At 37.5% G+C, this 23,754-nt stretch overlaps 1 protein-coding gene and 1 long non-coding RNA gene across 6 annotated transcripts in view; one reads left to right on the forward strand and one right to left on the reverse strand.

Annotated features, from left to right (window-relative positions):
- LOC104652223 (uncharacterized) overlaps window positions 1-23,754 on the forward strand; it is a 62,699-nt gene that overhangs the window by 31,055 nt on the left and 7,890 nt on the right. The window lies entirely within an intron of this gene.
- The window catches only part of TLCD4 (TLC domain containing 4), a 74,457-nt gene continuing 55,955 nt past the window's right edge, over window positions 5,253-23,754 (reverse strand). For all 5 annotated transcript variants that reach the window (XM_074381393.1, XM_039460903.2, XM_039460906.2 and 2 more), the window contains exons 6-7: window positions 23,444-23,517; window positions 5,253-6,683 (exon numbers count right to left, since the gene is read on the reverse strand). In XM_074381393.1, coding sequence (XP_074237494.1) covers window positions 6,365-6,683; window positions 23,444-23,517 — 393 coding nt within the window. In that variant the 3' untranslated portion in view covers window positions 5,253-6,364. The remainder of the gene's footprint in view (window positions 6,684-23,443; window positions 23,518-23,754) is intronic.

Consider the following 23,754-nt stretch of genomic DNA (forward strand, 5'->3'; position numbering starts at 1 on the left):
AGGTAAATGAAAAGAGGAAAGGACTATCTAGCAATGGCAGAAGGATCTAGCAGCAGCTTGCCAAAATTGACAACGGGCATAGCTACTCAAGCGAGAGTGGTGTGCATCACCCTCAGATGAAGAGTCCAATTTGCGGGGAGCATCCAGGAACGTCTGTCAGATAACTGGTTGCTAGCATAGGGAACAGTTACAGATTTGTCAAATCACTTATTTTGTGCATGCTGAAGGACCGTCAAAAGGGAGGGAAAGCTGTAAGCAGACTTTTAGAAAAAGACTAAAGAAGAGAAGAAAACATGGGCTGTGTTTGAGACAGCCTGAGGTGTGGCAGAGACCCCATTTACGCTTGCTTCGAGTAGCTCTGAATACTTGTAACGTCACCTGTGGTGTATCTCCACTGACAGCTGTGACTGCTAGTTTCCTTTTGAAATCCAGCTGTTCCTTTGCAAATCTGGACACAACATTTTAGGCATGTTCTAAAGCGTGACTCATGGTCCTCTCCATAGGCCAAACCTCTTCAGTATTCTATTCAATGAGTGCTCTGCTTCCTGACCTACTGGATATTCTCAGACCGAGATGCAAGACTAAGACCACAGGCAATTTGAGAAAGTAGGAATCCCAGCCAAGACATTCGGCAAAAAGCACTAGAACCATGAGAGGCCTAGGGAGAAAGGTACGGAGATTAAAAACACAAGTGCCAAAGTTGTACTTAATATAAAGAACATATCCATTAGACAGCACCATTCCTTTCATTAACAAGCATGACTAAAATGTTTGCAACTCCTGCTGGTTTGCTACCAAGCCGGGACCTCAACGGGGAGAAAGGGAAGGAAGGAGATAAGTAAGCTCTACAAGCATCCTGAGAAATAAAAATTCACCTTCAGGATGAAGGTGCTAGATCATTTGATTTGCAGAACATAATTTTATAATTAATTACTTACTATTAAAGTATACACCTTGTAGACAAACTTTTGCACTAAATAATTGTGATTTTATTGTTTTCTTCCACAAATACAAAGCTTTGCACCACACTGTGGTAGTGTTCTAGCACAAGAAAAATCCCAAGGTTTTCATGGGGGGGAGGAGGAGAAGGGTGACTTACAGGGTGTTGATTTCATCATTCTTAAAATATTAAATAAAAATTTCATGACAAAATATGCCAACCTTGTATAACATGCAGATTATTGCTTAGAATTGCATATACTTTAAAATGGCACACATAAAGTATACAAACATTTCAAAAATGTTAATGGAAATAACTTAGACATTTAGTATCCCTCCAAATAAAACCACCAGGAAACAAAGTACAGAATGCTAAGTTGCTATTTTAAGAACTGATAAGTCCTAGTAACACTGATTCATAAATTAGTCATACATTTTGTAAATAAAAGTTCTTCAGCCTTATGGAAACAAATTCGAAAGTATGTTCTCAAAATATGATTAAGTATACTTTAAAAGACTTCCAAAAATCTTTGACAATTATATATTATACATTCTCAGAAAAAAGTATTTTTTACATATATATATCTATATCACTATAGCTCTATTTACTGGTTTCCAAGTAACTTTTTCAAATAAAATCTAAATGTCATTATTACAAATTCTAATACCAAAAAAAATCTCATAACTTATCCTATTTACAAGTTAGTGAGAGTATTATTTACACAAAATTCCTTAAGTAAAAAGTGGACACAGAAGTCATACCAGAAACAAACCAAGCAGGACACAGAAAAACAGAGCACATTCCATGTACAGCTATACCTTCAGGCTTGTTAAGTAACAGATAACCCTAATGTACACTTAATTACAGAAAGAATTACATAAAGATAGAAAGAAAAAAATATATAGAGGATGTTTAACGAGTTTTCAGCCAGAGGTACTGTACTTATAAATCTTTGAGATTTAGAAATATTTCTGGTTTTGGTCTTACGTATAGGGCCTGATATCAAAACGGTCTGCTGCTGAGAGTGATTAGGTGTAAATGTTTTCAATGCAAACAAACCAATCTTTAGGAGCTGCCTTCAGTTCTCCACTGCTATCCAAAATATCTACCAATAAAGGTATGAATTATTATCAAAGCAAGTAGAAGCTGGCCTAGTCGGGCCTAGAAAGGGGTAGGGTTCAAATCCTTGGGTGTTGTACTTTGGAAAACACCAAGTAACGCAGTGGCTGATAAATTTGTTTTCAAAGAAACATTACCATAGCAAAGTTTTCCTGAAGAGCAGGACTCTAAAGTAATTCTGCCACAAGCCAGCACCCACCCTCTCATAACACAGCGTTATCTCCATTCCTCTGTGCTTCCGTCATGTGGTCTAAAAAGAACATTTAGGTAATTTACAAGCCTATAATAAATCTTCAGCTGAAACACATTATTACAAAGCTCTGATTGTTATACCAGTTTAAGAAAAAGAGAGATGACAGATGTCTCTTAATAAAACCATAACATTATTAGCTTTGCCTCATGTTGTAAACAGGTATTATTAAATGCTGAATGACTTCCTGTAGTCTCTTAATAAGTCATGGTTGGTCTGAGCTCTAAACTTTACTGTGGTTTTTTTTTTTTCAATGAGAGAACCTATTTGTAAACTTTTAAATTTGCCATGAGACTGGGAAGCTTACAGATATATGGGGAGGTCACAAAAGTTGACAGAAAGGTGTTAGCATGAAAGAGGGAGATGCAGATGAAGTCACCTGGGATATCAGGAGGAACAGATGGGAGGTTTCAAAGAGAAAACTTCCAGATCCAGGGAATACTATCAGGGCGTTTCAGGGAAAAGCACTCTCAATGCCTCCTCTAACTCTCGGTCCTTTAGCTTTTCATTGTTCCCACACACATCACATGTGTTTTGCAGCAGAACGCACTTTCAGTAGCTTTTTTATTTCAATGAGCTGCGTTTAGGGTTGGGAAGGTCTATGTGCACCCAGAGACACAGGAAGGGTCTTGCTGTATGCTGGCTCGCCCTTGCTGAGAAACACTGTGCTATTTTTGATAAAATTATCTAAGTTCATGTCTTATGGAATCCAAAACACATAAAAATACATAAACTTTTATTAAGCATTATTGATGTTTCCATTTCAGCTAACAGACTAAACCACTTAAAGCCATTCAAATGCACATCTATTTAAATGTCTGGAATTAAGAACAACCTAGAAACAGAAAAGTTGTTCAAATATTTATTTTAATAGCATCTTTTGGAACATGTTTATTTCCCTTAAAAATGACACAGAGGAAACATGTACACTGCAACAACACTTTCCCCTGTTTCTCCAGAAGCAAAATGTGTCTGCAAGCCTGACAACAGATGGTGCAACCAATAGTAAACCCGGCTCTCCATACCAGTGAGGAACCATTCTCCAAATGCCCAGTGTGCCTTAGAGGAAGTATATACAATTTAAAAGTTGCCCCTGTAGCAAAAATTGTGAGTCAAATTATTAAAATTTAAAAAAGAACTGGATTCAAATACTTACAAACTAGGCGGTTTTTAAAACTAGACCTTTAAGACAGTCCTGGGTCATCCATAATATATCAGAGTCACTCTTAAGGGTGGTAACAACATAACTATTATTTCATTTAACATAAGGCTAGTCCATGAAACAACAACAACAAAAAACAGTTGGGATAAAAATTTAATCAACTTAGTAGAGGGTATCAAAACATACTTGAGCAGAAGTTAATTTCTTTGCACTCACATATAACTCCATTTCGAGTTTTATATAAATGCAAATAATCCTTTAAAAGACTTTAGACATACATAAGAAGGCAAACTTTATAAGCTAAAGCTCATAATTTTTAATACTTCACAAATAAAAATTTAATGCAGGATCTATGATCTTGCACGCTATTAGTTGGTTTTCATTCGTTTTTAAGTTTCACAAGAACTTTTATTTTCTAGGATACTACACATTCAAAGAACTTTATAATTATCGGTTGTCATTTTTTTCTACAAAAATAGAATTGCTTAAAAATTTATATCAATTTGCTTTAATTTTTCTATAAATATTTTGTTTTTAAATATCAGAATGCCTGAATCATTTAATCTGTGTAGTGAAAATACTTAATATTTAAAATGTCTAGCAAAAGTTTTTAATAAATGAAAAATTCATCGTTTAGTAAATGATATGTTCTGTCTTCATTTGTATTTTAGGTAGGTGAATACAATCATAGAACAGCAAAGTGTACCTTTTGCAAAGGTCAGACTTGAAGTAGCAGGGCAATTTGTGGCGGCATTTCCATTCCGTGTCTGTTGTATGAGGAAATATATAGAACCCACTTTAGAATATTTAATCTGGATGTTGAATTAACTGTCATGCAGCCAGCATAAGATAAAGATTGCTGAATAAGGGAATCACAAACTTTGGTTCAAAATGTTGATATTTTAAAGATACTTATTTTGTGAGTAGCTACACCAGTGAAGGGTAATGTTAATGAAAGTAAGAATAAAGTTTTAAGCATGAAACAGTAACTATAAAAACAAACTGTTACATGGAGACTCACTAAGAGTATAGCTCTATATTGTCTTCATTTTGATAGTGGATTTAAAATCTGTTCAGAACTATAGAAAAATCCAGAGTCAAAAAATATTTATCTCAAGGTCTCTTTCTAAAAGAATGGATTTCCAAAACAGTTTTATTATATAAATATTTTCCTTTTTTCAAAAGCCACTTTTCCTGCAAAAAGGTAAGAACAAGATAAAATCACCTGCTTTCCTACCCCCCTCTAGATAACCAGTATATATTTAAGTGTCTATGATGTGGACAGCACTAAATTTAGCAACAAATTATCAATGTACTATTAGCTGCTTTAAAAATAACTATATTTTACACTAATTCTTTCACAAATAAATGTACCTAGTATAAGCCAATCAATCTCATTTTATCATTTAGTTATTGACTGAGATTTCAATCCTCTTTAAACATTTAAAACTTATCAGGCTCTACCTTGATTGGATAATCAAATCAAAGTCTTGATTATATTTGGCTAGCATGAACAATGAAAGTGAGTCAAACATTCTCTTTCAAACTGAGAAACTAAATGGATTAGATCTTTTCGTATGAGTTCAATTAATTTCAAGTATTCATCACTGGTTGAATTAAATTTCTTTCTCAAGTAAGAATAATCATTAAAGTCAAGTGCTTAAAAAATAAATAAAGGCAATAATAGATAAATATGTAATTCTATATTTGGATTGCAAGAACCAAAGTAAAAGCAAAACACGTACACACATGAGAGTCGCCAGTCATTTATCTTCATATAATCAGAAAATAATTTTGATGATAGGATACTTGGATTAAATTACCTTATTTTTTTTTTCTGTGCTTTAAGATAGACAGAAATTCAAAGCACTAAAATGCCAACTAAGCAAGCACGGGAGTAAATTGGGAGTAAAATATGAATACTGATTTTTTGTAATAGTTAGGGTCTCATCAAGAAGAGGCCTATTTCAGGAGCATATTAAATATGTATTGCATAAGACTTTGGTAGTGATGATGCTGGGTTCAGAACTCAGGGAAGATTGTGCAAACAGAAAAGGTTTTTCACAGAAAAAGTGCAAGGAAAGCAGATAAGGATAGTGTTAAAGCTTTTTTCCTTAATGATTCCTGCTATTAGCCTAAATAGTCCACTATCGACATGCATTTCTAGAAGAAGAAATTCATCTCTTAAGGAGGTTTTTAATCTGTGTTAAGCCTGACTGCAAAAGAAAAAAGCAATAATTTGATAAAATGCTAAAATAGAAATAAGAAAGTGATATTTGAAAACTCTTAAAATGCAGGAAGTATTTTCCATGACTAATTAAATATTCCCAAAGTGGTAAAATATTTCATCATTAATAGGTGATTGCATGTCTGAAATGAAAAATGTTATTACTTCTGAATAGCCTGAGAAGAAGAACATGCCAACAATTTATAGAAATTAAACCCCACACAGGTGTTGGCAGCCATAGTAAGAAAAGAGTGCATACAACAAATGTTAAGAGCTATTTACAGATTTAAAAGCAGTTCCCATTCTTTCAGCAAAATTGGTTACATAAAACCAATTGTACCAGATTATCATAGTCATCTTTCACAGAGAAAAATACCAATACGGGTTAAGAGATTTCTCAAAAGATTCACCACGATATTTATCATTTTTATTTAAGCCTTTAGGATTTTTATCCATGCTTATAAATTAAGCAAAAGAAAGGCAGAAAAGACATCTTGGGATGAAAAGTAAATTTCAGTTTCTCTTTTCTAAAGGTTAAAAAAATGACACTGAAATCCTGAATAACAATTATAATTAATAAAGATACACAAGAACATGCCAAGAATTCATCCAATCAGCAGTTATAATGCTGGGTAGTAACAAAGTTTGCTTATCAGTAGCATTCCTTTAATCAAGTTTTCCATTCTGAAGACTATTTTTGGCCTTCTCTTGTCTGATGAGAGAGATGACTTTGATGCAACCTTTTGAAATTTTGATCATCCACATGACATTCATCACATCCAAAACAACACAACTAATGATCCAGGAACACTGGATTAAAAATCCAAGCCTCATGTAAGGTTCCGTTCCATACACAGAATATATGAAGCTGTAAAGAGGAGGCATTGAGGCAATCCGCACGATGAAGAACACGACTGTCATGAGTATTCCATTGACAACGTTAGCTTTGGAAAACTTGGGATACTTCAGAGCTTCAAAGAACCACCTGAAAAATGAATTAAAGAACATCACATTTATACTGCATCTCTGAGGATTAACCATTTTTATTTTAGTTATTAATTTTTTAAATTTAGTCGAGGAGCAAAGGGCCTAGAATAGCATATACAATGCTGAAAACGAACAGAGTTGGAGGACTCACACTACCTATTTCCAAGACTTACTATAAAGTGACAGTAATCAAGTCAGCATGGTATTGGCAAAAGAATCAATAAACCAACGGAAGAGAAAAGAGCTCAGAAATGGACCCAAGCAAGTATACTCAACTGATTTTTGACAAAAGTATAATAATTCAGTGGAGGAAAAAAAAAGTCTTTTCAACAAGCTGTGCAAAATTGTATATCCACATGCAGAAAAATGAAGTTAAGCAAAGATCTCACACCTTAAACAAAAATTAACTCAAAATGGATCATAGACCTAAATGTAAAATGCAAAACTATAAAACTTCCAGAAGAAAACAGGGAAAAAAATCTGCATGATCTAGCATTTGGTGGTGGTATTTTAGATACAACACCAAAAGCAACATTCATGGAAGAAAAAGTTGGTAAGCTGGACTTCATTAAAATTAAAACTTGCTCTGTGAAAGACACAGTTAAAGAAAAGACAACCACACACTGGGAAAAAAATATTTAAAATATATATAATAAAGTACGTGTATACTAAGTACACAAAGAATTCTTAAAAATCCACAGTAAGAAAACAACCCAATTAAAACACTGGTAAAAGAGCATAATAAACACCTCAGCAGAAAAGATATACAGATCAAAAATAAGCATACAAAAAGATGTTCAATACTGTCATTAAGAAAGTGTAGTCTGGGCGCAGTGGCTCACACCTGTAATCCCAGCACTTTGGGAGGCCGAGGCAGGCAGATCACAAGGTCAGGAGTTCGAGGCCAGTCTGGCCTACATGGTGAAATCCCATCTCTGCTACAAATACAAAAATTAGCCAGGCATGGTGGTGGGCACCTGTAATCCCAGCTACTCAGGAGACTGAGGCAGAAGAATCGCTTGAACCCAGGAGTCAGAGGCTGCAGTGAACCGAGATCGTGCCACTGCACTCCAGCCTGGGCAACAAGAACAAAACTCTGTCTCAAAAAAAAAAAAAAAAGAAAAAAAGTGTAAATTTCAGTGGCTCACGCCTGTAATCCCAACACTTTGGGAGGCTAAGGCAGGTGGATCATGAGGTCAGGAGTTCAAGACCAGCTGGCCAAAATGGTGAAACCCCATCTGTACTCAAAATACAAATATTACCCAGGTATAGTCGTAGGTTCCTGTAATCCCAGCTACTCAGGAGGCTGAGGCAGAGAATTGTTTGAACCCAGGAGGTGGAGGTTGCAGTGAGCTGAGATCATGCCACTGCACTCCAGTCTGGGAGACAGAGTGAGATTCTGATTCAAAAAAAAAAAAAAAAAGAGAGAGAGAGAGAAAGAGAGAGAAAAGAAAAAAAACCAGCCTGGCCAAGATGGCAAAACCCTATCTCTACTACAAATACAAAAATTAGCTGGGCGTGGTGGCCCATGCCTGTAATTCCAGCTACTTGGGAGGCTGAGGCAGGAGAATCTCTTCAACCTGAGAGGTAGAGGTTGTAGTGAGATGAAATTGTGCCATTGCACTCCAGCCTGGGAAAAAAGAGCAAGACTCCATCTCAAAAAGAAAAAATAAAAAAGAAAGAAAGAAAGTACAAATTTTAGCAATGGGATATTACTACGCACCTATTAAAATAGTTAAAATCCCAAAAAAACAGACAATAAGATTTGCTGGCAATGATACGGAACAAGAGGAACACTCATTCATTGCTGGTAGGAATGCAAAATGGTACAACCACTTTCGAAGGCATTTTAGCAGGCATAAAACTAAACATATTCATAGTACACAAACCAGCAATCACATTCCTAGGTATTTTTCCAACTGATTAAAAAAATTTATGTCTGCACGGAAGCCGCACAAATGTTTATACCAGCTTTATTCCTAGCTACCAACAACTACGAGCCATGAAGATGGATAAACATTGTAGTACATCCATACCATGGAATACTATTTAGCAATAAAAATAAACTATGAATTCATGTAATGGCAAGGATGAATCTAAAGTGATAAGTAAAAGAAACCAGTCTGAAAATCCCATATACTGTAGATTCCATTTACAGACATTCTAGAAAAAGCAAAAGTATCAAGACAGAAAACAGAGCAGTGGTTGCCGGAGTTTCAGAAAGAGTGGAAGAGGGCTGAGTAGGGATATTTTAGGGTGGTGAAACTATTCTGCCTAATATTATAGTGGTAGACACATGACATTATGCACTTACCAAAATCCACACACGTACACAAAAAGTGAACCTGATATAAACAAATCTTTAAAAAAAAAAATCAATTAGGAGGTTGGGGGATGCCAGGATGCAATGCAGGCTGTGACAATAGATTGTTAACTATTACAAATGCATGACACAACATCCCTGAAAGGAGTAAGGTAAAAAGAGGTGCTGACCTAAGTGATTTCGAAGATGAATGGAACTGTAAGACAAAGGCAAAAGAAACTGTATACAGGCATGCACTCTCGCTCATGGCAAAAACAATTAACAATTCTGAAACCATTATACATGTATATCAGGACTGAAAAAATAAATAAATTTGATGAAAAATAGCGGGAACCATATTTCTCATTGTTGGAGTAAAAAGTTTCAGATAAGCAAGCGGAAGAGGCTAGATTTTTTTCATGAGATACTGGATTAGATTTGGAAACAGTGGATTCATTTTAGCTTGATATAGCTATAGATGCATACATACAGAAATAATTATGGATACATGTATACACACAGGTTAGCACATTTTCAAGTTCTATCAGCTAGGAAGTCACAGAAACGATGATGCCTCAGTAACAATGAGCAGACACAGCATCCACATGTTGGTTTCTAATACCATTCTCCACTAAAAGAAACTAGGGCTCCTTGAGAAATGGCTGATTTTAGGGCTAGGAACAGAGAATACACAAAATACAGTATGAACCTGTTGGAGTATCATTTAAGGCCAGAGATTAAGAAAGTACTCAAAAAACAAAATTACGTTTCTTTATATCAAAGGAACACAGAAACCAACTGAATTAGCTCTCCAGGGGGTCCAGAATTCACAATTTGAACAAGAAAACAGATAACGTTGTATCAGATTATAACCTAAAACATAAAATAAATATCCGGAAGTCAATATTGACAGGAATGAATGAATGAATGAATGAATGGGAGAGAGGAAACAAATCTGTTCAGAATAACTGCCAATAATTATGTAGAAGACATACCTTCAACAAGGTAAAGCATAAACCCCTACTCCTCAAGTGTGGGCTATGTATACTGTAATGTGCTGAACTGCTTCCCCCTAAATTCTTAGGTTGAAGCCCTAAAGCCACAAAGTAACTGTATTTGGAGATAGGTCTTTTAAGAAGGCAATTAAGGTTAAATAAAGTCACAAGGGTCAAGCCCTAATCCACTAGGACCAGTGCCCTTAAAAGAAGGGAACAAGAAACCAGTTCTCCCTGTTTCCCTCCATGCACACACAGAGAAGAGGCCACGTGAAGACACAGAGAGAAGTTGACTTCTGCAAGAGGAGAGGCGCCTCACCGGGAACCCTGCTAGCACCTTGATCTTGGACTTCCAGCTTCCAGCCCTGTGCAAAAATACATTTATTTAAGCCACCCAGACTGTGACATTTTTTATGGCAGCTCCCAGCAAACTAATATACACAGTGACTTCCTCCCAAAGAGTACCACATAGAAGGGGAAGGGGGAGGGCAGGTGTAAACCTGACAAATACCACCTCAGTCAGGTAAACACACTTAACATCAACAATCGTTAAGTCACGTTCGCAGCAAGCAGTCCTAGTATGTATGATGAGAATGGTACTGTTCCTCGGTGGTCTTCCTCTTCCAACCCCATAACCGTAGTGTAATCACAAAAAAAAAACATCAGACACACCCAAATTGAGGGACAGTCTACAAAACACCCGATCAGTACTCCTCAAAACCATCAAGGTCACCAAAGACAAGGGACATCTGAGAAATGATCATAGCCAACAGGAGCCTAAGCAGACATGAAACTAAATGTAGTGTGGTATTCTGGAAGGGAAACAGGGACAGAAAAAGGAACCTGGGAAAAAACTAAGGAAATCCACATGAAGTACGGACTTTAGTTGGCAATAAGAGATCAACACCGGTTTGCTAATTGTAACAACTGCGCCATACTGATCTACAATGCTAACAACAGGGGAAGCCAGGTGTGGGGTACAGGAGGACCCTCTGTATCATCCTTCCGATTTTTCTGTAAAACTATTCTAAAGATAAAAAGGTTTTTAAAAAGTTCAGTGAATATTTGCTCTATTCTATTTTCTCTTCCTTAAAAAAACTGCCTTGCCTAATTTTACATCATTGTTTTAGAGATCAGATTGCAAAGGCAGTAAAACACATCCATGTATCTTAAAATTCAACTTAACTGAATTAGTCATGATTAAGCTAAAATTCTTCAACCTAAGAAACTAAAAATTAACAGTTAAAAAGTCTGAAAAGATTTTGAGTGATTAAAATATTAAATATAAATAATTTATATAGGATGACAGATGTATTACATTTTGTAAGTTTATGTAGGATAAAAAGGGCTAAATTATCCAAGACAATTAAGAGAGACTATTTAGACAGCAATAGCCAAATTATTAAAACAATATTGCAAATAGAAAAAAAATCACTAAAACAGTAATATCCACATTCTTTGGTCTATAATTCAGGTCTCTTATCCTCCAGCCTTCTCTTCTCCAAAGACTTACCTTCTCCTTCAGCCATTCATCTCTTTGACTACATGGCAGCCTTGGAGTATCATACCTCAACGAACACATTCCTCTCTAATTGTAAGCCTTCCATATTTCTCTTTACCCAATCTCACTTGAACTACTTCTTTGACCTTCAAATCCTCATATCCCTCTCTATCGGCCTCCATGTTTTCACTTCCTTTCCTACCTAATCCAAACTCCAAGTTAACTTCAGAACACGCATCAGCACCCTCTGTTCTCTTGCCACTTCATCTAACCCACGCACTTCGCCGATTTCCAATGTTTCATCAAGCCATCTTTCCTTAGGCAATACAGAATTACGTGAAGAGTACGTAGGGTGCTCTGCATTCAGGCCACCTGGGTTCAAAGCCTGGTTCTGCCATGGAGCAACTGTGTGGTCTTAGCTCTCTCTGCTATTGACCTCTATGTTTGTTTTATCTCTATAAATGGGGATAAATGAAATTACTTCCTTTTTGCTATGAAGCTGCCATGACACAGATAAGATCTCCCCCATACTGTAACGTCACTAAATATTATTACCCACACCAATCTTGATATATTAAGATAAATAGCACAAATGTAATTTTAAAAGATTTGAACGTCAGCAGAATTCTCAAATTGACTTGACATTCCTTTAACTCCATGGTCTCCATACAATTGCTTCCAAACCTGTCCTGTCATTCAAGTCAATTCCCTTCCTCATTCACTTCTATCTCTCAGTCCCATCAGGGTATCTAGTTTCTTCTACTACTGAGATACAGTTATTCTTGAACACCACCAGGGTTAGGGGTGCTGACTCCCCACACAGTTGAAAACTGCTTAACTTTTGACTCACCCAAACTTATCTACTAGTTTGCTGTTGACCAGAAGCCTAACCAATAACATAAAGTCAGTTAACAATATTTTGTCATTTGCATTATATACCGTATTCTTACAATAGAGTAAGCTAGAGAAAAGAAAATGTTATTTTTTAGAAAAAAGAAAATTATAAATAAGAGAAAATATATGTACTACTACTAAGTGAAAGTGGATCTTTGTAAAGGTCTTCACTCTCATCATCTTCACGTTCGCTAGCCCTGAGTAAGCGGAAGGGTTGGTCTTGCTGTCTAAGGGGCGGCTGAGGTGGAAGAGGAGAAGTTGGAAGGGAAGGCAGAAAAGGCAGGTACACTGAGTGCCAATTTTATTGAAAAATATCCATGTGTCAGTGGACTCAAACAGTTTAAACCCAGGTTGTTCAGGGGTCAACTGCGTTAGAGTCCATCAGCCATGAATTCCTTCACTGTGACCTCAAGATCTCAACACTTCTTCTCAGGCACCTTTACCTTTCAACTCAGAAGAAGAGTCCTCACCCTCTAGGATTTAGTCAATAAACTACCCACCTTTCCCTTGCTCTGACAAGTTCCCCATCTATGAACCGATTCTTTCTTCTTTTACCAACATGCTCAATTCCTCCTCATCCAAAAACCTCCCTTCCACTGCTTCTCTTCTCTGCCAATGTTTTTAAAGGGGAATCAGACATATTCACAGACATTCTTACTACACTCCCAAACCCAATACGATATGACTGCAACTCTACAAAAGAAACTGGTCACGTGTAGCTTCCTCATAACCACAGGGTTAGCTTCTGCCAATTTTTCCATTTGATCAGTGTCTCGTCTTTAAACCGGTTTCTTTCAAAGGAAAGAACCCAAATATTAATTCAAGGTGAAATAATAACATAACTGTCCTCCTCACCTTCCTCTTCCATGGCAGAAAGATCACTTATTTTTTTTGGAATCTACCTCCTTACCTAACTAGAACATTCTTTCATTCCAACAAATAAAGGGTAACAGTTTGTGAAGCTGTGTATTGAATCTGAGAGGAAAGAGGGCAAGGGAGGAAAACATGCATGTGGGAAGGAAGGACAGAGGAGAACAACACTTTCTTTTATCCACCATCTACTGTTATGACTAACACAGTCATAAAAGACCGCAATTTATATGTATTTATTACTACAATCCTACCTCAATTCCGAAGAGAAAATCCTAACTTTGGTCACTCAGCATTTCCTCTTCCTCCCACCCATCTAAAGAAACTTGAACCTTCCCATTAAGTTGACTGGGAGTTAATCATGTAGAGGTATCGTACTCACTAAAAAAAAAATTGGGTAAAAACTATAAATAGTGTAAAAACTAGGAATTATTTGCTGTAATTCACATTTGGGGGGAAAATGGAGGGCTATTTTCAGGTACAGAAAAAAAGAAAAAAGTGAGAAAAGGGGACAGGGACAAATAATTTATCCTTGATGGCAGTAGTTTGTTGAGTTTTAGAGGAGTTGAGAGTCAGAAGTTCGACAGCGTCTTGGGAAAGCTGTGGGGTCCAGGAGAGACTGTGCGTCCAAGGGGAATGAAGGGAATTTTAAGAAGTACTCTTGTGAGTAACAAACTGGATCTTTGTTGACATCCTTGGAAAAATTCCAATAAGGATTTGGATGCTGTACTGTTTCTGGGACTCTGTGCAGGGACTGGGCTGTGAGCTGACCCTACTTACATCTTAGTTGCAAATGTAATTCCCTCAGGCATATAAACATTTGTACTTAATAAATATTAACCCTGGAAGATTAGGAATTTAAGAACCGAATTTTAGACAAGTTTCCCTCCAGCTTCATATTACTTTGGTTCTCCTACTACTCCTAAATTATTCCTTCCTTTATCTACTCTTCTTTCCCCGATTCTTCAATCTTTTTTATTTTTTATTTTTGGAGACGGAGTCTCGCTCTGTCGCCAGGCTGCTGTGCAGTGGCACAGTCTCTGCTCACCGCAAACTCCGTCTCCCAGGTTCAAGCGATTCTCCTGCGTCAGCCTCCCAAGTAGCTGGGACTACAGGAGCATGCCACGACGCTAGCTACATTTTTTGTACTTTTAGTAGAGATGGGGTTTCACCATGTTGATCACGATGGTCTCAATCTCCTGACCTCAGGATCCACCTGCCTCAGCCTCCCAAAACGCTGTGATTACAGACATGAGCCACCGCACCCGGCCGATTTTCCAATCTTAAACATTTAACGGTAACCTTCCAAATACCATCTTTTCTCACGGGTTAAAATATCGCCTCTATTCTGATCATTCCAACATTCCTCTCTCTAGCTCTTCCTAAATGTCCACTCAGATGAGCCATTTGTCCTCTTATCCACGATCTTCAAACCAAATTCATCACCTTCCCTCTGAGTCTTCCTAATTCCCTGTCACTTTTAATGAGCACATTTCTCTGGATCCAGTGTAGGATTTGTCTTAAACTTGTCCATATTCTTTATCTCTAATTTTTTATCCATTCATTACTAATTTCATTTTCTGTCTTTAAAATCTCTCTTTTGTCATCTTTCTAGGCCTACAGCCTAATAGACTCTTATTTACTTTCCGACCTAATAAAATTATACTGGTCATTCACACAACTAAGAACTGGATAACCTAACCCAAACTTTTGTCTCCAGTGTTACAATCTATCCTACAAATATCAAAACTTATAATCGCTCAATGGTCTTTCCAGAATGTCTTTCTCCACTCTAATCTCAGTGTCCACTGGGTCAAGTTCATTCAGCTCTCCCAGGCACTCAACACCCTCTATGTCTATCCACCCTCCTCCTAAGACATACTCTTTGATCCTACCAGTCCTATACACTTTCTCTTTCCCAAAGCATGTTTATTTCACTTTTCAAAATCCTATGTTCCTTCTTTTCTTCTTGAAGGCCCTTCCCTTTCCATCTACTTAAAACATTTTAAGAGTGCGTGCCACATTCTCTGTGAAGCCTTACATGACAAATATCAATCAATGATAGGTCTTAAAATGTGGTCTATGGACCCCTGAGTCCTTTTTGGGAAGTCTTCAAGATAAAATTATTTTAATAATAGTATTAAAATGTTATTTGCCTTTTTCATTGTGCTGACTTTTGTACTGACAGTGCAACGCACTAGTAAATAAAACTGCTGGCATCTTAGCACAAATAAAGAAACAGTATCAGTAGCCACTGTAACCTTTCCCACCACAGGCTTGAAGTTAAAAACAAAACCAGAAAAAGAAAAATAGAAGTTTCCGTTAAAAATACCCTTAATGAAGCAGTAAGAATTGTTAATTTTATTATTTTTATTAAATGACCTCTAAGTTACATGTCTTTTTAATATTCTATATGGTAAAATGGGAATTCTTTTTATATTAAAAGAATGGGAATTCCTTTTATATTAAAAGAATGGGAATTCTTTTAATATTCTATATGGTAAAATGGGAATTCTTACAGAGTGAGACACAGAAGGGATTTCTGCTGCAAAGTAAAATGGTTGTCTTCAGGAAAAACCCTCAGGTGATGGTTTGAACTCTAAGTTAAACTACCACATTCTTCCATAGAATGCCATTTTTACTTGGAAAAACAAACCAAAACAAAACAAAACAGGAAACTACGATTGAGCCATCTGGTAGGCACTCTCTCAAAAATAAAAGAAGTGGGCTTGTCACATAATGAAAAGCAACTGACAGTTTTGATGCCAACAACAAAATTTGAACTTTCAAATGAAAACCAGAATATTGGAAAATTTGTGTCTGCAACTGTGAGCCTGACAGCCTTTCAATACTTAAAGACTTTTCTATGAGATCTGCAGTGATATTAAATAATGTGGGTTATTTTAAATGTCATATAATAAATGTTCAAGATTTAGAAGACCTACATAACTCAATGAGCCAATGTTTCCCCAATGACCAAAACATGATGTATCAAAATTATGCATACGTAAAAGATTGAAAGCAAGCCGGGCACAGTGGCTCACACTTACAATCCCAACACTTTGGGAGGCCAAGGCGGGTGGATCACAAGGTCAGGAGTTTGAGACTAGCCTGGCCAACATAGTGAAACCCCATCTCTAATAAAAATACAAAAAAATTAGCCGGCTGTGGTGGCGCATGCCTGTAATCCCAACTACTAAAGAGGCTGAGGCAGGAGAATCACTTGAACCTGGGAGGCAGAGGTTGCAGTGAGCCAAGATCGCGTCACTGCATCCCAGCCTGGGTGACAGAGTAAGACTCCATCTCAAAAAGCAAAATTAACTCATTGAATACTAACAGTATTACATGTTAACACAATATTTGTTAGCATGTAATATTATTTATATATACAGTTTCTCAAAAACAGTTAAGAGCATTTAGGCAAGAAAGAAGTTAGCACCATTAGATTACTTTATACAAAAGCAACCTGTATCTGGGCATAACTCAGCAGCAGCAATTTCACTGAAGCCCAGGCGTACCTTTTTCACTCTGTACCCCAGCACATTTTGCCATGTGCCTTCTTAAATGACACAAAGCTCTAAAATGGAGAGAAGATAAAAATACTACAAACTATAAAGAAAACAACTTAACTATGGAAACTCTGAAAGTGACTAAGAAGCTGTGCTCAGTCTCTTTACTGCCCAATGATGCCACTTCTTATTCATATTTTAACCCCAGTTCTCATTTTCTTAACTTAGGATTCAAAGCTTTTAGATAAAGGTATAATATAACTTTTTGCTATAAAATTATAAAATTAAACTACCTCTAATTTTATAATTTCTCTAAAAGAGTTTCAAACAAAAACAAATGGAAGTTCCTGTTAGTGTCAAAGGTAGCTTTCTCCTGCTTCAAAATCTCATAATCAGAATCATATCAAGAGAATTTGCTGAAGCTTAACTCATCACCTCTTGGGAGTCATTCATTCAAAAAGTACTCAAATGGCTACTACACGCCAGATGAACACTGGACCATGCAAAGTCTAACAAAATTTGGCCCCTGACCTAAGGAAATGTAAAGATAAATAGGAAACATAAAAAAGAGGGAGAACTCTGCAATAAAATCCAGTAACTATAGTAATATAAACATATGTTGTCATTATGAAAGCATACATAAGAGGCACCCAACTCTGCCTGGAAAGAGATGGGGTTTAGTGATGGAAATGATCTCTGAATTGAGTCCTAAATAACAAGTAAGAAAACAGGAGGCGTTGCCAGCAAATGGACAAGTTGGTGTGACACGAGAGTCTGAGGGGACATGTGGCAGACGGAGATAAGACAGCTCTTCTTGCAGAGCTTTCTGTGTCACACTGAAGAGCTCATCTTTTATCCTGTAAGCAGCCAGAGCCACTGAGAGGTTTTAACAAAGGAAGCTACATATATTTTTTTTTCTTCTTAAGCTATGTTGTAGGTTCCTACAAAGCCATATATTATATTTACTGTGGAAGATAAAAATATGGAAGAGAGATGAAAGGGGAACAGGATGGGTGGCAGGAGATGGTCTATGTCAAGAGCTGGAAAACTATTTGCATTAAGAGCCAGATAGTGAACATTAAAGCAGTAGCTGTTGGAAGCCATCTGTTCTCTGTCAGAACTGCGCAATTCTGCCATGGTAGAGTTAAAGCAATCAGCAGACAAGTGAACATGGCTGTGATCCAGTAAAACTTTTGTTTACAAAAACAGGCAGTGGGTCTGGCCATGAGCTATGCACGGTTTGCCAACGTGGCCTAGAGCAGCACTGCCCCAAAGAACTTCCCACAATAACGAAAATGTTCTACACAGGTATGTGGCTCACAAACATCTGTAGTTTCTGTGTATGGCCACATGGAGCCATAAAGCACTAGAAATGCCAAAAGTCAAACTAAGGAATTGAGTTTTAAATTTTATTTCCTTTTAAATGATTTAAATGAAACAGTCATATGTGGCTTGTGGTTACTCTACCAAACAGTACAGAGTTAGAAGCTGGTAAGGTAGCCAGGAAGAGATGGTGAACCAGGGCACTGAAGGTAGAGAAGAGGTGGCAAAGGCAAGAAATATTTAGGAGGTGATATGGTAGTACCTAATGCTGGACTAAATATAGTGGGGGAGAAACAGTAAGAAGGACTTCATCCATGTTGAGCAGGAGTAACCAAGTGGACAGCTGGGCCAGGCACTGAATATAGAGGGAAACACGTTGTGTTACTTTAGACATGTTGATTCAACATGCCATCTGAGAGAAGAAAACACTTGACTACAATACAAAGTAGGTAGTATTAAATATGTTGTTTTTATAGAGACAATGACTGTAATATAGGGATATTAAGTAACTTGTCCAAGGTGACAGCAAGTAAGTGCAAAGTTGAATTGCTACTTGAGTTTATCTGATTCCAAAACTAAGGCATAGTGCCTTCCACCAAGATGAGTAAATAGTTAAGAGCTGAAACCTTGGGAGGGAAGAACTCACCCAGAGAGAAGCAGGGAGAAGATCAGTGAGACTGTCTCAAAAAAAGAAAAAGAAAAAACGGCCAGGCACAGTGGCTCAGGCCTGTAATCCCAGCACTTTGGGAGGCCAAGGCGGGTGGATCACCTGAGATCAGGAGTTCAAGACCAGCCTGGCCAACATGGTAAAATGCCATCTCTACTAAAAATACAAAAATTAGCTGAATGTAGTGGCGGACAACTGTAATCCCAGCTACTCAGGAGGCTGAGGCAAGAGAATTGCTTGAAGCTGGGAGGTGGAGGTTGCAGTGAGCTGAGATAACACTACTGCACTCCAGCCTGGGCAACAAAGGGAGACTCCATGTCCAAAAAAACGAAAAAAAAAAAAAAAGAAGAAGAAGAAAAGACAGCTGATCCAGGCTAATCACCTAGTAAACACACTAATGCCAGACCTCTTGAGAGACTAATAAAGTTTGTAGCACAAGAGTCTTCATCTATGGGATGCTTTTAGAAGAACATACTTAGTCTAGGATTGCTTATGGTAAATGACCCATGAACGGATGGATTTATGAGATCTGACCCCCTCGAGAATGCCACATAAGCTATGTAACTCAAGATTAAGTGGAGGTGTTTTGTCACCAAGAGAGCTCATTCTATGTCAATGATATGAACTGCACACATCACTTAGACACCTCACAGGTTCCCAGGTGGTCTAGTGGTTCAACAAAAATTTTAATAAAAAATAATTTTTAAAAAGAGACCTCACAAGTCATCTCGTTCCAGAGTGTACCCTATGCACACAGACCTGGCGATCCCATCAATGGCCCTGAATGTATTTCTTTCTGCTTTGCCTGTGCCTCCGATGGCCAGCATCTTCGAAATTTTTCATGAGTCTTAATTCAGGGTAAGCACTCTAACTCATGTATCTCTGATGTGAAATACTCCAATTTTCTGTGTTATCCCTATACTAAGTAACAAGAGACAACATATAATCATAGAAGCCTTCCCTGGGTTTTAGATTTTGACTAAGACTTGAAGGATACATAAATTTTTCAAAGATGGAGAGAAAATGGAGGATATAAATGAAGAAAGAAATATGAGAAAAACCCAAAGGAACTTAAGACAGTAAGAATACAAAACGGATTCTAATGAATGGTTTAAAAAAAAAAAAGGCTGAAGACATATGGAGCACATCACAGCAAACTTCAGAAGTCAGAGAGATATGTGTATAAACAGGATGCAGTTTTTAGTGAAAAATAAGGTACTGAAAGTGAAATGTAAGAAAGATGATTCTGGTAACACTGTGAGGAAAGGACTGAGAGGACTGGAATTAGGGAAGTTAGTTAGAAAGCTGTTGTAGAAATCAAACCCTGGCACATACGGCCAAATGACTTAACAAGAGTACCAATGCTATACAATGGGTAAAAGACAGTCTCTTGAACAAATGTGCCAGAAAAACTAGATAGCCGCATTCTAAGAATGAAGCTGGACCCCTATACCATATACAAAAATTAATTCAAAATGAATTAAAGACATACACATAAGACCAAACTATGAAACTCCTAGAAACAAATATAGGGGGAAGGCTTCAGGACATTAGACTTAGCAATGATCTTTTGGGTATGATACCAAAAGCACAGGCAACAAAAACAAAACGAGACAAATGGGACTTCATCAACTTTAAAACTTCTTCACGTCAAAGGAAACAATCAGCAGAGTGGAAAAGCAACCTATGCTTTTTTTCATATATTTGATAAAGGATTAATATTCAGAATACAGAAGGAACCAATACAACAAAATAAATAATGCAATTTAAAAATGGGCAAAGGGCCAGGTGCCGTGGCTCATGCCTGTAATCCCAGCACTTTGGGAGGTCAAGGTGGGAGGATCACTTGAGGTCAGGAGTTCAAGACCAGACTGGCCAACATGGCAAAACCCCATCTCTACTAAAAATATGAAATTAGCTTGGCATGGTGGTGTACGCCTGTAATCCCAGCTTCTCAGGAGGCTGAGGTACAAGAATCACTGGAAACCAGGAGGTGAAGGTTGCAGTGAGCCAAGATTGCGCCACTGTACTCCAGACTGGACAACAAAGCAAAACTGCATTTAAAAAAAAAAAAAAAAAAAAAAAGGAAAAAATGGGCAAAGAACTTGAACAGGCAATTCTTCAAAGATATACAAATCAAATGGCCAATACATGAAAAGATGCTCCCCATCATGAATCAAAGTAAAATGTAAATCAAAACCACATGACCAGCTGGGCACAGTGGCTCAAACCTGTAATCCCAGCATTTTGGGAGGCCAAAGTGGGAGGACTGCTTGAGCCCAGGAGTTGGAGACAAGCCTGGGCAACACAGCGAAACTCTTATCTCTACAAAAAATACAAAAATTAGCCAGGTGTGGTGGCTAATTTTCTAAGCAGCTGGCCTATAATCCTAGCTACTTAGAAGGCTGAGGTGGGAGGATCCTTTCAGCCTGAGAGGTTGAGGCTACAGTGAGCCAAGATCATGCCACTACACTCTAGCCTGTGAACCAGAAATGCTGTCTCAAAACAAAACAAAACAAAACAAAACAGAAAAGAAAACACATGAGTTATCACCTCCACCCATTAGAATGGCTACTATCAGAATAACAGAAAACAGCAAGTGCTGATGAAGATGTGAAGAAATCAGAACCCTTGTACACTGTTAGTGGGAATGTAAAAAGATATACGCATTATGGAAAACAGTATGAAGCTTTATCAAAAAATTAAGAGGGCCATCATATGATCCAGAAGTCCCACTTCTAGAAATATATCCAAAAGAATTCAAAGCAAGGTCTCAAAAATTATTTGTATGTCCATGTCCATTCCAGCATTATTCACAACAGCCAACAGGTACAAGTAATCTCAATGTCCATGGATGGATGAATACGGAAAATGGGTTATACATACAAGAGAATATTATGCAAACTTTAAAATGAAGAAAATCCTGTCACATGCTACAACATGATGAACTTCAAGGATATTAGAGTAAGCAAAATAAGCCAGGCACAAAAGGATAAACACTGTATGATTCTATTCATGTGAATTATTTAATCAAATCATAGAAAGAGAAAGTACAAAGGTAGTTGTCTAGGGCTTGCAGGAGAGGGATTTAGTATTTAATGGGGGTAGAGTTTCAATTTTGCGAAATGAAAAAGTTCTAAAGATCTGTTACACGATAATGTGAATATACTTAACACAACTGCACTATCTTCTTAAAAATGGTTGAGATGGGCCAGGTGCAGTGCCTCATGCCTGTAATCCCAGTACTTTGGAAGGCCAAAATGGGCAGATCATCTGAGGTCAGGAATTCAAGACCAGCCTGGCCAACATGGTGAAAACCCGTTTCTACTAAAAATACAAATATTAGCCAGGTGTGGTGATGGGCACCTGTAATCCCAGATACTTGAAACGCTGAGGAAGGAAAATCACTGGAACCTGGGAAGTGGAGGTTGCAGTGAGCTAAGATTGTGCCACTGTACTCCAGCCTGGGCGACAGAATGAGACTCCATCTCCATCAAATAATAATTCCCTAATGATGGCTATCAATATTACAAATTGTTATTTACATTGTTATATATTTAAATTAAAAGTAATCTTTTTAAAAAATAATTTTTTACAGATAGCGTTTCTCTGTTTTGCCCAAGCTGGATCTCAGCTCAAACTCCTGGACTCACCACTTACTCTCTTAGACTCATGCAATCCTTCCGCCTTAGCCTCCCAAACAGCTAGGACTATAGGCACGCACCATCACACCCAGCTAATTTTCTTTCTTTTTTCTTTTTTTTTTTTTTTGGAGGGATGGTATCTCACAATGTTACCCAAGCTAGTCTCAAACTCCTGGCCTCAAGTGATCTTCCTGCCTCAACCTCCCAAAGTGCTGGGATTTAGAGATGTAAGCCCCTGAGCCCAGGCAAAAGTACCCTTTTACATTTAAAAAATAAAAACATTATGTTTTTCAATAAGGCACTAAGATAATCTCGGTATAAGAATTTGGGGACAGGAGGAAGTTAGTGTTAAGAATATGAACTAGACCCAAAATGAGCCAGAGTGATATTTATCCTTTTCCATAAACAAAATTCTAAGATTCAGTGTGTACTGTTCATCTTGAAGTGTACAACATGGAGGGACAAAGAATGAGCTGGAAGCAGGCATCATAAAGCATCACTGTCCTGCAAACAGCAGGGTTTAAAAGGTAGCACCACCACTTCCTAGCTAGGGAAACTTTAGTAAGTTACTCTAACTTTTCCAAGGCTCACTTTCCTCGTTTGTATGATGGTGATAACAATTCATATCACAGATTCACAGATTGCATCTTTTTTTTTTTTTTTTAAGAGACCGAGTCTCACTCTGTCACCCAGGCTGGAGTGCAGTGGCGCAATCTCGGCTCACTGCAACCTCTGCCTCCCGGGTTCAAGTATTCTCCTGCCTCAGCCTCCCAAGTAGCTGGGACTACAGGTGCATGCCGCCACACACGTCAAACTTTTTTTGTATTTTAGTAGAGACGGGGTTTCACCGTGTTGCCCAGGCTGGTCTGGAACTCCTGAGCACAAGGCAATCCACCTGCCTCACTCTCCTAAAGTGTTAGGATTACAGGCGTGAGCCACTGAGCCTGGCCTCCGCATCTTTCATAAAGTAACTTTAGGATCACAGAAAAGGATCTGTCCAAACTAAAAATGAACAGCATGACTTTAAGATAATCAATAATATCAATATCATACCGCTGATTCACAAAAGGGCTGGAAAGCTCTGCAAGCAGGCGAAAATTCCCAATGTATGCCAGCACTCCATCTTTCTGGATGACAAACATAAAACACAATGTCAAGGATAACATTCTAAACAAAATTCCCAAATACCACAGAAATATCCAATAGCTTCTCAGCATAATATAATAGTCAGTACCAAAACAGATCAAGAAGTTTTCTACCTTTTACTGTCAAACTGATATTCTTCATACAGAAAGATCCTTAGAATTCTATAGTATTTGTAAAAAGCAGTAAATTATACACTTCTGTTCACTTATGTATACAGT

The sequence above is a fragment of the Saimiri boliviensis genome, chromosome 11 (assembly GCF_048565385.1).
Source record: "Saimiri boliviensis isolate mSaiBol1 chromosome 11, mSaiBol1.pri, whole genome shotgun sequence".
Taxonomy (NCBI): domain Eukaryota; kingdom Metazoa; phylum Chordata; class Mammalia; order Primates; family Cebidae; genus Saimiri; species Saimiri boliviensis.